The sequence below is a fragment of the Nicotiana sylvestris genome, chromosome 11, assembly GCF_000393655.2.
Source record: "Nicotiana sylvestris chromosome 11, ASM39365v2, whole genome shotgun sequence".
Lineage (NCBI taxonomy): Eukaryota > Viridiplantae > Streptophyta > Magnoliopsida > Solanales > Solanaceae > Nicotiana > Nicotiana sylvestris.
The window spans coordinates 98,714,291-98,728,978 of NC_091067.1; the positions used below are offsets into that span (position 1 = coordinate 98,714,291).

Here is a 14,688-nt window from a genome sequence, read left to right on the forward strand (position 1 = left end):
TGTTATCAGATTCTCGGGTGTGAAAACTTTTCAATATGATCATTCAGGAAACAAGAAACATTACCCAAATTCCAGGAATATTTGTTTTTTTATAAGACTCCCATCAATCCCTGGCCGAAAAGGACCATGCTCCATAAAAGCACCATAACCCACAGATGAACAACCAGGGCCTAAGGTTTTGGATTCAATCAAATTAATAACTTTTTAGTTCAATTCTTGAAATGAAAAACCAAGGTCAACATAGAAATGTGCCTCCATTGAGCCAAACAGTAAGGGAAAGTGACGCGGCATTTTCTGAATCTGCTTCGACAAAGTAATAAAATAGGGCTCTGCCATGTCGAGCATTTGTAACAATATACCCAGAGTACTGTTTGAAGAAAATATTTGGAGGCTGTCCAGGAAGAGAAGTTATGAGCTCAGCACTTGATTTGTAGTAGAAGAAGAAGGAAGATAAGATAGTAGAAGAACCATGGAACCATTTTCAGATGGAATGAGTGAATCAACTTTGAAACTTGAAACACAGGAAGTATATCCCTGCACGCCAAACTTTGCACTTAATATTACTGTATATTGACATCTAATTATTAAATGATAAGACAACAGCTAAAAGATACATCAACATTAAACATCTAATCTTTTGATAAAGAAAAAAAAAGGTTGTGTATTTTTTAATCAGCATGGCCTTTACACATGTAATTTCATTTTTTGATAAAGAATTACTACATGTTTAAAGGTTGACATATTTTTTAATCTACACGGGCTTGTTGTATTATCACTTAATAATTAGATGTCAGTATATTAATTAATATTAAGTGCAAAGTTAGTGCAGGGAAAAAATTTCAAACAATCGATGATAATCATAAACAAGGATACATTTGCAATAATTATAATGATGCATCCATCCAGCTCATGCGAGGCAGGAATAAAATAGTAACAATCGGTGGGTTAGTAGTTTAAATATATAATGATATTAAAAAATAAAAATAAAAACTTTTCTCAGTTGACCTTGCTGCCTTTACAACTGTGTGGTAGAAAATCATAAAGTAATCCTTAGTCCTTACAATAAATTAAAAAAAACATTTATTCATCAAGGCATTCAAATGGAAGCAGTACCTAGATCAGAGCTTGAATCATTAGAATGATTAATTCAAAATCTGGTAGCAAAAGCAGCAAATGGGCCAATTAAGCATTGGCTGATGAATGATCACGTCCAACTATGCCTTATAAAAAGGATAATGCGGACGTTGCAAATATAACCCGAGTATTACGCCCAGGGTCGAATCCACAGAGAGTTAACCTATCAATCACTATTTTTAGACCCACTAAACTCTTCAAAACCAGCTTCCCAAATGTTTGAATCACAAGTTGATGGTTTCTATAGTAACTAAAATTGCAAGTAAATTAAACAGCTATAAACTAAAATGCTAAGGTTGTAAACAATGATGAGAAAAAGCTAAGGTAAAGATTTCCCCTATTGATGGAATCCCTTCTGTTTATGCTTCATACAAATTTACCAACACACCTCTACCAATCATGAACGCTCGTCTTACCGTAAATCTCTCCCGAGTAATCACAGTAATATACTATTGCACTCTCCCGAGATACACTAGCTAGCTTTAATTAACACAGTTCACTTAAGATTGCACCCAAGGCTTCGTTATCCCTAATCCCGCCTTTAAACCCGCAGTTATAGATTCCTCTTATACTTTAGGAGTGGTGTTATTCAACAATAACCTAAATATGCACTCTCTCCCGAGTTATGCACACTAAATAGGCACAGCTAATTGAGGATCCTGTCAATTAACTACAACATACACAAAGTTGAACAAATAAAGATTGAGACTAGCAATTTGTATTAACATAAACAAGAAGTTCATCCCCCAATAGGTTCCATCAAAACCTTAGACAAAAGATTTAGCTACTCATAACTATGGGTAAACAAACTAAGATAAGATTCATCATAAACTAGCAATAGAAATCAAAGAAAAGAAGAAAGATGTTTTGGGTGATCTCTCACAATGGTTTTTCTTGCTAAGACTACTCTCCAAAACAATACATGTCTCTCTTGGGTGGAGTCTAGTGTTTAAAATAGGGTTTTGGACTTAAAATCCCGTGTTTTGCACTTTAGTCCCTGAAATTTCCGCCTCCTACCGCGGTCGCGGTCAACCCGCGGTCAAACATGGCCTCTGCTGCTTCAATTGTCTGCGAGCAGCCCTCACCGCGGTCCTGCCGCGGTCGCGGTAAAACTGCGGTATTTCATCCTGTTCCGTTTGGAATATGGAAAAACGTAAAACATGAAAGTTGTATCCCTTTGAGTTAGCTTTCCAACTATATATTATAGAGCCCAAATGGGGTTCTGAGTAAAACGTTATGTCTATTTTACTAGACAGTGCACAATATGCCTCTTCGAGTTTTCGTTTTGTTGTTTTATCATCCGTTGATCCCCGAACACGATCCCGGCTTAATTCCTTGAGCTCTTACTCAAATTTCAAAGCTCAAAACCACTTAAATTTATTCCATAACATCTATATAACTCGAAATCACACCTACAAGGCATAAAACACACAATTAGTGCAAAACACTAGCGATTAAAGCGCAAACTCAACTAAAGTGCAATAAATTAGAGTGTAATAATCGACTAAAATACGTAATTATTGCCTATCATCAACACCCCACACTTAAACCATTGCTCGTCCTCGAGCAAATTAACCTACACTTTTTTTTTTATAGACACAACCTTTTTAAACAATTCTCCTAACACATCGCACCAAGAGTATTTAAAATAGACTAAGCACAAAAGCGTAACATCTTCACCTCAAGATTTGACTCCCAAGTACCACGCATTATTCACAACTCACCCACTTACTCTAACATAGAGGTCACTGACATTACCTTTCCTTCATGAATCAAGTGCCCTCACACAACAAAAGTGAGTAGTTCCACACAATAAAATTTAAGAACACTTAGGAACTCAAGATAGAAAGAATTCACTCACTCTCAGAAATAACATTCATATGCCACAAAAGATGCACCATAAGCTTGCCCGTAGTGTACTACTCCACTAATCGAGCTCATTCAATCTTGGATCAATTAGGACTTTATTTGGTGGTAATGTAGGCTGAGGGACGGGTAAGATACATTTAGATATAAGAGTGACTACACCCCCTCCCCCAAGCACTTTAATACATACATTTTAATATTTAAAACCCCATTTATGTCAAACCAAAACTCCACCTTCATATCAATGTATATTAACTCCATACTTCTTTAAGCACAATTACATCAAAAGTCACCGCCACAAGAAATATTCTTCACAACAATACAACTCTTTTTTTTCTTTTCTTTCTTTTTCAATTCAAGTGGCTCTTACATTTTTTTTAGAAATAGTGCACCTTTCTCCTTATTTCATTAGTTCCACTCAAAAGCCAAACCAACCACCCCACACTTTAACTTTTATAAAGTTCATAACAATTCAAGTGCTCATGAGAGGTGAAAAGGTTCAAAAGATGGTTAATTCAAACAAATGGGTAAGGCTTGTAATGTGGTTGCCAAAGAAACAGGATTACAGGCTCAAAGAGGTTAACTACAATACATAACAATTAGGCGGGTAACATATACATATCTGGCTCAACAAAGAAATGCCTATATCACTTCCAAGACTGAACAAAACTACTATTTCGCTTTGCAAACACACAGGGCAAGTTCTAGACATCAAATGCAATGCACAGAATACAACAAACCTCACACACGCATGGCACATAACTCACTCAGGATTGGATTCATCAAGACACTCTAGTCAAAGCAGTTGAGCAAAGTTAAGATAATACAATTTAAGGTACTTCTACAAGAGTCAAAAACTGAGCCTAAGCGTCACAACCAAAGTACTCACTATTCTCAAGGCATAACAAAGTCAAGAGATATTGCTTCACTTCAAAACACAACACAATGGCTCCTACTCCCAAAAAAAAAACTAACTACACCTGGTTCAAATAAAACTCTTGGAAAAGAACCGTGGTTTAAAGAAAAACCAAGGGGGAATTACTACACTACCTAGAAAAGAACAATAAAATAAAATAAAAAGAAGCTATATGGACTACTTCCCTCAAGAGTATTGTTCAAGTGGTCCGTCCTCAAGAAGAGTCTTGTATCTTTGTTTGTTTTTTTTTTTGTTTTTTTTTAGATCCGACTTTGACCCTCAAGAGACCCGTCGACAAGCGTCTGTCGTTGGGCCAAGTCAGTTACTCCTAATGTGAGTACAATCAACTATACGCAACAACACATATACAATATTACAACATGTTCCATGTCTATGTACACTACAATACAGTATCAAGGCTAGTCTCCCACCCCACACTTAAAATTGTGCATTGTCCCCAATGCACACCATACTAATAAGAGGGTAAAAGAAACTTCCTGGTAGGCCAAAGGCCGAAGCACTAGCAGCTCATGGGGTACTCAGACTTCTCCCAATTTTGGTCCTTCGTGCGGGTACCTCATACTTAGTTCCAACCAATGGTTTGTTGTTACATCTTCCAATGGCTTTGTGTTCCATGTTCCTAAAAATAAAAAATCTACACTACAAGAATAATATAATAATAAATAAAAATAAAATAAAATAAAATAAAATAGGGTTGCCTCCCAACAAGCGCTTGATTTAAAGTTGCGGCACGACGCAAATAATTTTACCACTTTTCTCGCCACTTGGACGATATGAACTATGCACCTAGCTTGGAATCAAGCTTGTGACCACGGGCGATAGGGGGTGGTAAGTTGATTATCGAGGCGAGCCTTAAATTCTTCATTTTGCACTTCTTGGCTCTCATGTGAGGAATGCCATTTTGGTTTTTTGTTTTCTCAAATTGTAAAATGTATGGTTGTTGCCTTTCCTCCTTGCAGTCCCTCACAGACTCATGTAGTTCAATTTTTATATCACTACACAATTCTAATGTTGAAAAATGCTTGGAAAGTGACTTCAAACCTTCATTTTGCAATTTTTCTATTCTGACATCCTCTTCTTCCCCTGGACTAGAGTCATTCTCAACCAGATTTTTATTTACACAGGTTGATTCTAAGTCCATGTTTTTCTCGGCATCATTGGTACTCATGGGGTCGGTTGGCGGAGGTTCAATTCTTGACTCTTCAAATTTTAGCTCACATTCTTCCTCATTTTCAAGAATGGTCTCCAACATGAGCATTATTTTCTCATTTTGGGCATTTGAGAGTTCTTGGTTTTGATTAAGTGCCAAGGAATTTTGGAGACTATTTTCCAAAAGCTCCTCCAAGGCACTTTGTTCTTTGTGTCCTCCTTCAAGTAAGCACTCCAACATGAGCTTGAACTCTCCCTTTCGGCCATGCTCAACTTCTTCCAATTCGTTAGCCCTATCATTTTCATCAAAAACAATAGAATCATCATAGCGGGGGCTTGGGGAAGGGAAGGACCAATCAACACAATCATCCCAATGACCATTTTGAAAACCACACTTATCACGAATACTCCACTCATGGGTTTGAGATTGTGCGCACAATCCACCCCCGGGAAAATTTAAACAATTTTGCCACGAGTGTGGTCCTCCACAATAAAGACAAGGGTCATCACAGTATGGACAACTACCATCCCACCAATTTTTATTATATGATGCCATTTTTCAAAACTAAGAAAATAAACAAGACCCAAACAATAAAAATAGACTAAGGTAAGAAAAATTAATTACACAAATATTCACAAGTTGGGTATAGAGAAAACTGACCATACTAAGAATTTTTGTATTTTTATCAATGGTAATTGATAATTCCGTTAACTCCCCGGCAACGGCGCCAAAATTTGATCACGCCCAACTATGCCTTATAAAAAGGACAATGCGGACGTTGCAAATATAACCCGAGTATTACGCCCAGGGTCGAATCCACAGAGAGTTAACCTATCAATCACTATTTTTAGACCCACTAAACTCTTCAAAACCAGCTTCCCAAATGTTTGAATCACAAGTTGATGGTTTCTATAGTAACTAAAATTGCAAGTAAATTAAACAGCTGTAAACTAAAATGCTAAGGTTGTAAACAATGATGAGAAAAAGCTAAGGTAAAGATTTCCCCTATTGATGGAATCCCTTCTGTTTATGCTTCATACAAATTTACCAACACACCTCTACCAATCATGAACGCTCGTCTTACCGTAAATCTCTCCCGAGTAATCACAGTAATATACTATTGCACTCTCCCGAGATACACTAGCTAGCTTTAATTAACACAGTTCACTTAAGATTGCACCCAAGGCTTTCGTTATCCCTAATCCCGCCTTTAAACCCGCAGTTATAGATCCCTCTTATACTTTGGGAGTGGTGTTGTTCAACAATAACCTAAATATGCACTCTCTCCCGAGTTATGCACACTAAATAGGCACAGCTAATTGAGGATCCTGTCAATTAACTACAACATACACAAAGTTGAACAAATAAAGATTGAGACTAGCAATTTGTATTAACATAAACAAGAAGTTCATCCCCCAATAGGTTCCATCAAAACCTTAGACAAAAGATTTAGCTACTCATAACTATGGGTAAACAAACTAAGATAAGATTCATCATAAACTAGCAATAGAAATCAAAGAAAAGAAGAAAGATGTTTTGGGTGATCTCTCACAATGGTTTTTCTTGCTAAGACTACTCTCCAAAACAATACATGCCTCTCTTGGGCGGAGTCTAGTGTTTAAAATAGGATTTTGGACTTAAAATCCCGTGTTTTGCACTTTAGTCCCTGAAATTTCCGCCTCCTGCCGCGGTTCTACCGCGGTCGCGGTCAAACCGCGGTCAAACATGGCCTCTGCTTCTTCAATTGTCTGCGAGCAGCCCTCACCGCGATCCTGCCGCGGTCGCGGTAAAACCGCGGTATTTCATCCTGTTCCGTTTGGAATATGGAAAAACGTAAAACATAAAAGTTGTAGCCCTTTGAGTTAACTTTCCAACTATATATTATGGAGCCCAAATGGGGTTCTGAGTAAAACGTTATGTCTATTTTACTAGATAGTGCACAATATGCCTCTTCGAGTTTTCGTTTTGTTGTTTTATCATCCGTTGATCTCCGAACGCGATCCCGGCTTAATTTCTTGAGCTCTTACTCAGATTTCAAAGCTCAAAACCACTTAAATTTATTCCATAACATCTATATAACTCGAAATCACACCTACAAGGCATAAAACACACAATTAGTGCAAAACACTAGCGATTAAAGCGCAAACTCAACTAAAGTGTAATAAATTAGAGTGTAATAATCGACTAAAATACGTAATTATTGCCTATCATCAATGAACACCCAGAAACTGAAATAAATGTTTCTACTGGCGCAAATGAAAACTCATCGAAAAAGAAGAGAAGCTTTACTCTCAAAGCAACAATAGCTATGTGTAATCACAAGCATGTTAGAATAAGCTAGCACATACCACACCACCAAAGGATGTGGTGCAGTGGATGCGACTGCTACTTCCTTAACCAGAAATCTGGAGTTTGAGCCTTGGTATGGAAAAATCTTTGGTAGGGAGCATTTCCCTCGAACGGGAGAAACCGAAAAACAAAAGCTAGCACATAAAATCTTCTGTAGGAACCCCATACATTCATTCGACTCTATTCAGACCCATTTTTATAGAACTCCACTTTCAAACTCAGGAAAGTTTACCTGTAGAAGGAAGAGCAACCTTGAGTCAAGAGTCAAAGGAAAATCTCGGCCGTTCAAACTTCTAAGTAAGCGGAACTCATTGGATTGTCGAGGAATAATGAATTTAAAAGAAGAGAGAAGCTGGTGATTTTTGTAGAATTTTGGAGGTTACGTCCTACATTTATTTATGGAAAAAATATATCCGTACATATGTTTTAGGCGTAATGGCTTCCTGGCCACTTAAATTTGTAAGGCTTTTGAAAGCCGATACACGAACTTTGAACTTTCCCATTTGAACACTCAAACTCGTGAAATTCTTAACTAATAAACACATTTGACTCTTGATCCTACGCGCGTGTATTACACATTCACAGACGTGTCCATCCAGTCAGCAAATGACCAATGGGATTGTTACACGTCAAGGGCGCGAAAACAAACCCCATAGCTGTGCTGAAATAAATTTATTAATTTCTACTTTTTCTTCTATTTCCCTTATTTTCTTCTTTACCATAGCTGTGCTGGAATAAATTTTCCCACCCAGCCACTATTTTCAATGGTGAAAGTTGTGATCTGATCCATTAAAAGTGAGACTTCCTAATGTCGAAAAAATCAAAATGGATAAACATCAAGAAGAAAGAAAAAATAATCACTGAAACCCAATGTCAAAATACAAGAAAAATCACTACAACTTCAAGAAAAATTACTCTCCTCTTCTTCAAAATATTTGCTAGCCTTTTGTAAAATCAGAAACAATGGGTACGATTGGACCCCATGAATGCAATGAAACCTGATGTCCTTTTTGCGCTTTTGTTTTGTTTTTCCGGCGAAAGTTACGCCCAAAATCACATTTGTATCTGATATATTTTGAGCTCGATTGTTGACAGTTTTATTCTCTCTATTGAAATTAGAAGGAGCATACACAAGAAAAAAAATGGTGAAGAAAAAAAAATCTTGACTTCATTAATATAGTAGAACAGTGGAGAGGACAAAGGGTAAAGGAACAATAAAATGGGAATAGAACTAATTCGGAAGAAGATGTAAACGAAAAATTGGACGGACGGGAATGGAGAAAACGACGAAGGGAGAGAGGTAGGTTGAAAGTTTTTTTTTTTCTTCTTTTTTGGTTTTCCTTATATTTTTTGTTTATTTTTTTGATTTTACAATCTTTTTAATGAATAGTAACAAATACACGCGCCATTTGAATGTGATTTGTACGCACTATGTCCATGTAAGATAAGCTACTGCCACATAAGCATAGTCAATGGTCAAAGGTATTTGTTAGTTATAGGTTTCACGAGTTTGAGTGTTTAAATGGGAAAGACGAAAGTTTGTGCATCGGCTTTCAAAAACCCTACAACTCTAAGTGGCCAGGAAGCTATTTCGCCTATGTTTTATTTACTTTACATGGTTTCAATGGTTTTGACTAGAAAATAGGGTTTGAGGGCCAAAATGGAACAAGGTAGAGATAAAGTGCCAAAATAAAAAATTGTGCTAAGTTGAATGGGCTCTATATGTATTTGTGTATACACAGGCGCTATATTTTTTGCACTGGTTTCAGCTTTTATGTTAAAGTGAAAGATAAGAAATAGAGCTGGAGGGCCAAAATGAAATATATAAAATAGAATTGGAGGGCCAAAATGAAACACGATAGAAATAGAGTGCCAAAATGAAAAATGGTGCCAAGTTGAATGGATTTATATGTATTTGGCCAAGTTTATAAGTACTATACTGCTTTAGGGCATCTCCAAGGGTGCACTATAGATTTGGTGTAAAATTTGGTATTTTTTTGCTCCAATGGAACACCAAATCTTGCACCATTATAATGCATGAATAGTATTGCATCAAATTTGGTTTACTATTATTTTATTCATCTTTTTATTTTTTTTTGGACTTTTATATTATCATATATTGTGTATATATTTAATTTTTGTATTAAGATCTTTATAATTTTAATTTTATATCCTATTTTTTATATATATTAATTTTTGAGGACGAGCATGATCTTAATGCACCAATTGAAGATGCACGTGAATGTCCAGCTCCTACGGTAGAAATGGCAGTAGATGAAGATCATCGATTTCAACAATTTTTAGCTCGACACAAAAAAAAATTAAGGATAAAGATGCGCATTTCGCACTTCGTAATGCATTAATCGAGCATTTATGAGAGAATAGAGGCGAAAGTTGAATATTTATGTGGTACTTAAATTAAATTTGACTATGATGTGATAATTATCCTTTATCAATGATTTCACTTTTAGTTGATTTATCCTTTAAAATAATTTTGTAATAAATGATTATATAAGTGGTGAATGTGAATTATATATGATGAATATGAAAAAAAAAAAGATAGAATTTGTTTGAAGGAAATAAAAAATAAAATTTAAATAGAAGATAATAATATAATATAGAAGAGAGAGAAGAAATATTCTTTTTTGACGTAAAAAATGGAGTAATAGTTGGAGTAAATTTGGTGTTATATCATTTTGGTGTGAAATTTGGTGTTAGAATTGGAGATAGTCTTATGAGTAATAATCCTTTGGATATACTTTTGGTCTTTTAGATTTTTAAAAGTGAGCACATTTAATACTGTAAATTTTAGTTGTTAGATTAATGAAAATTATAAATAAGTAACCAGGTGTTTCTTTTTTACTTTTAGGGTTGATTTCTTCCATTTGATTACACTATTGAAAGATTCAAAAAAAGATTATTTATTTAATTAGAAAGCTATCTATTGCAGGTAGAACCACTTTCATCAATTCTGTGGTCAATGTACCTGTTGGGATGTGTAGGAAGATAGATAGAATTAACATGATCTTTTTTATGGGGAGAAAAAAAGTGCACCTTGTTAATTGGATATTGTTTGTAAGAACCAAAGAAAAGATGATCTGGGTATTATGAAATGCAAGGAAACCAATATTGCAATGCTCACAAAATATGAGCATATATTGTTATTAGTTTGTAAATACTTCCTCCGTTCACTTTTATTTGGTATGTATACTAAAAATAGATTTTTATTTTTACTTGTCACTTTACGTATATCAAGAGGAGGCAAATTTTTTTTCTTGTTATACCCACAGTATTTATTACTCTTTTCAAATCCAATATAGAGAAAATGCATAAGTACCCCCTAACCTATATCTGGATTCCCAATTACACACTTTTTCTTTGCAGAAATCATATTACCCTCTTAAACTTATTTTAAATGGAATTATTTGCACCCTAAAACTAGACAATCAAACTCTTGGCAAATGGTGAGCTACACGCACCCCCCACATGTATTTTTAGTACCTTTTTTATTCTTTCTTCTTTATCTTATCCTTTTTTCTTATTTCTTATTATTCTCATTTTTTTTGGTTATTTCATTCTCTTTCTTTTTGTTCTGGTCACCGGCGGCATAAAATGGTGGTCGTCGGAATTTCACAAACACCATTTTTTCCGGCGAATTTTTTTTTCCGGCGACAGATTTTTATCCCGATCTAAGTGTGTTTGTTATATATATATATATATATATATAAATTTTCTTGAAAGTATAATTTATGTGTGGGAGGAAGAGCAAAAGAAATAAAAACGAATATAAGCTAAAAAAACTTTTTCCAGTTAAAATTTCAATACATCATTTTTTTCCGGCGTGGGAAGGTTTATCGATGATGAATTTCCCCCCAAAATCTGAGTGTATTTTGCTTTGCTTATGAATAGATCTTTTTCAGAGTTTAATTTGTGTGTGAAAGAAAAAATAGAAGAAAAACGGTTAGACAAAGTCGCCGGTGAAAGAATATCTGCCGGAATTAGAGAAGAAACGAAAAAAACAAAGAAACAGGAAAAGGAAAAAAAATGTAAGGAAAAATGGTAAAAAAGAATAAAAAATAATCTGAAAATCATTTTTTCAAAGGAGGGTGAAATACACACTCTGTCATGTCAGCGTTAAGGGTGCCAATAATTCTATTTAAGTTAAGTTTAGGGGGGTAATAGGATTCCCGCAAAGAAAAGTGTGTAGTTGAGAATCCAGGTATAGGTCAGGGGGTACTTATGCATTTTCCCTCCAATAAATATGTATCAATTAATATGGGTATCATGGTAAATTACACACTTTATTTATTATTTTTTAAAAAGCGTGAAAAGTTAAAACGTGCCAAGTAAAAGTAAACGGAGGGAATAACGGGTTTGCTCACAGTAAAATGCCCCCTTGGGAACATACGGCCTATATTTTATTGAATACAAACAGACAACTTAGATTTCTAGAAATCAAAGTTACCTTTTTTTTTTTAAACACTAGAATTGGTTCATTCTTTCACAACACCTACACTTTCCTTTTCTTCCCTCCTAACTGCTCTCATCTCTCTAAGGCAATCCAGCCAGGGAAAGAAACTAAATCAAAAAAAAAATAGCATAGAAAAAACAAAAGGACAAAAACTAGTTATTGGATCGGAGCCATTTCTTTCTTCTCCTATTTTCCTTCTTCTGCTGTCAAAAAGCACCAATCTACCTGTGCTCCTTCCAGCCCTCAGAAAAAGGATCATCTATTAACAAGGTGTGCCGATTTTGCATTTGCGCACACCAGCATAGCGAGTGAGTCGGCCTGCATATGAACCAGGCTTGAACTTGATCCTATGAGGTTTAGTCAATGCAGATTTTTTCTTGTTTTGTGGCCCTGACTCCACAAAGTAAGCCCCATTTAAGAACAAATCACCCTCTGATACCCATTGCCAGTTCTTCCACACAGATTCTGGTGCATAATCCCTCTTAGTCACCTTCATTTAGCATCATGTTTGTCAGCAATACACATAACATAAGCCAATAGATACTTGTGAACCTACCTGTTTTAATCATATATGAATGGTGAAGTTTTACCTGCTTAGTGTTAGGGTTGTTGGCGGCCTTGAAACGATTACCCTGGCTGATAATGGTTGGATTAGCGCTGCCACCAATTGCATACATTTGCCAGTGAGAGTAATCATTGTTGACAACATGGAAGAATCCCCACCTGCACCTTGGCATCCTCTGAATCAATCCCTTTCCGAACCGATTGAATGCAACTGTGACTTGCATTATTGAATCTTGAGGGAAGGCATCAGTTGCCCCCAAAAGCATCACCTGAATCACCATTGTCAATGACTATTGAGTAATCAAATTAACAACTACTAAATGATTTTTCAGGGTAGTAAGAGTAACTTACGTCGTTATGATGATTGAATTTGCAGTTAGAAATGGTGATTGCAGTGGAAGCCATGATGGCATCAATTAGGCCATCAGTACATTGGGACAAAGTGCAGTGGTCAATCCAAATATGGTTTGAACCAAAAATAGAAATACCATCTCCATCACTCAGTGTCCTAATACCAATATGCTTAACAGAATCTCTTATCATTCCACCTGAGGTAGATATAATATGATGAATCCTAATGTTGTGGATTATGACATTATGCACAAATTGGATAGTTAAACCAGCGCCATAGGCAATGTAAATAGAAACTCCCCTGCCATCGATCGTCTTGTCACTTGTAATCATCAGTTCTTCCTTCAACTTAATTACCATTGACTTCTCAAAGATAATCCACAATGGCTCCTCTTGGATCACAGCATGACGAAGGGTCCCCGGCTTTGGATCCTTCACGTCATCATCCGAGTCATCGGTTACAACATAGTACCTTCCTGCTTTACCACCAGTCGTTTTGTGGCCGAATCCCCGAGCGCATTCTGCTAGCTTTTTCCTGTTTTTCGCCCAGTTTTCGTCACACCTCCAGCATCTGTCAATTGGATTGGTTGTCATGCAACTACTTTTTTCCTTTAGATGCCTCCTTAAGCTTGTAATATTCAACAATGTGCTGCATATAATACATCAAGTAGTTTTCAAGTCATTATTCTTAAAACATGTTTAAGTAAAATCACAGAATCATCACTATTCATGTCCCTCCATTTAAGCTCGTCTCAGTGAAATATTATAAAAATCAGTTTCTCTAGTACTAGAAGTTCTCTATATTTTCTACTACCATATAAATTTCTCCAACAAGCCTAAAAACTTCTAGCAAATATTGGACCTAATTAATTGAGTAAATGTGCTAACTTAACAAAAACTTAATTTCAAAAAAATAATATCGCCGTCATAGATCTTGTACCCTATATATTTCTCGCTAGGCCTGCATGCATGTAGAAAAATGAAAAGAGAAAGTATGAAGAAACTACTTACTCTCCGACTTCTCTATTGAATGTATCAGTGATTTCTTCAGGATGTTCATTGTATGCAGCAAGGGAAGAGTTGAGCGCTTCCTTAGCTTGCTTTTCCAAATATGCATCAAATTCAGCAATTCCGGCATGCAAATTTGGGACTAATGAAGCTAACGATATGACCAATATTAACAAAACTGAATTCCCACTAACAAAGGCCATAGTTTTTTTTATCCTTTTTAATGCAGCTATATATATCTCTTTTTCTATTTTTTCTAAAAAATATTTTCTCTTGTAGTACGTAATCTTTTTTGTGTTGTTTTTTTAGGTATTACTTGCGAATCACTGGAGAAATGTTTGTGTCCAGTGACTCGCTTTTGGACTGCTGCTTAGAAGGAAGCCATCTATAAAGAGAAAGTTTCTTTATATATATATATATATATATATATATCCAAGGTGAGTTTCCAAAAATAGAGAAGAAGAAGGAAGTACATAGAGGTATAACAGACACAATGGACCTTGGGACCAAGAAACATATGGCGGGAATAACGGGTGACCAAAGACGGATTTAAGGTTGGCTTTTAGGTAACTAACTAACTTTTGTATGTTTGTTAAAAGAAGTCAAGGAAAATTAGAAACAAACTCCACTGCTTCCTTTTTAGATTATATCATAGGTAAATTTAGTACGTTCATGTCAACCTATTTAGTTGGGTACTAAATTTTAAAACAAAAAAAGTACTTTTGAAACATATTGCGTGTAAATATATCATAGTATTTATGTGGCTGTAACACTTTTAAAACTTATGGTCTTAAATTTATCATAAGATTTATGTGACTATAAAATTAAGCTTTTCAAGGGTAGAATGAAAACTTGAAG

The 14,688-nt window shown here is 35.5% G+C and overlaps 1 protein-coding gene across 1 annotated transcript; it reads right to left on the bottom strand.

Moving 5' to 3' along the window:
* Positions 1–11,809: 11,809 nt before the first annotated feature.
* LOC104243836 (pectate lyase-like) lies at positions 11,810–14,231 on the bottom strand. The gene is made up of 4 exons (XM_009799101.2): positions 13,834–14,231; positions 12,823–13,471; positions 12,498–12,740; positions 11,810–12,397 (listed from the first exon to the last, which is right to left on the bottom strand). The coding sequence occupies exons 1-4, from the start codon at positions 14,031–14,033 to the stop codon at positions 12,170–12,172; spliced, it is 1,320 nt and encodes a 439-aa protein (XP_009797403.1). The 5' UTR covers positions 14,034–14,231; the 3' UTR covers positions 11,810–12,169.
* Positions 14,232–14,688: the final 457 nt, after the last annotated feature.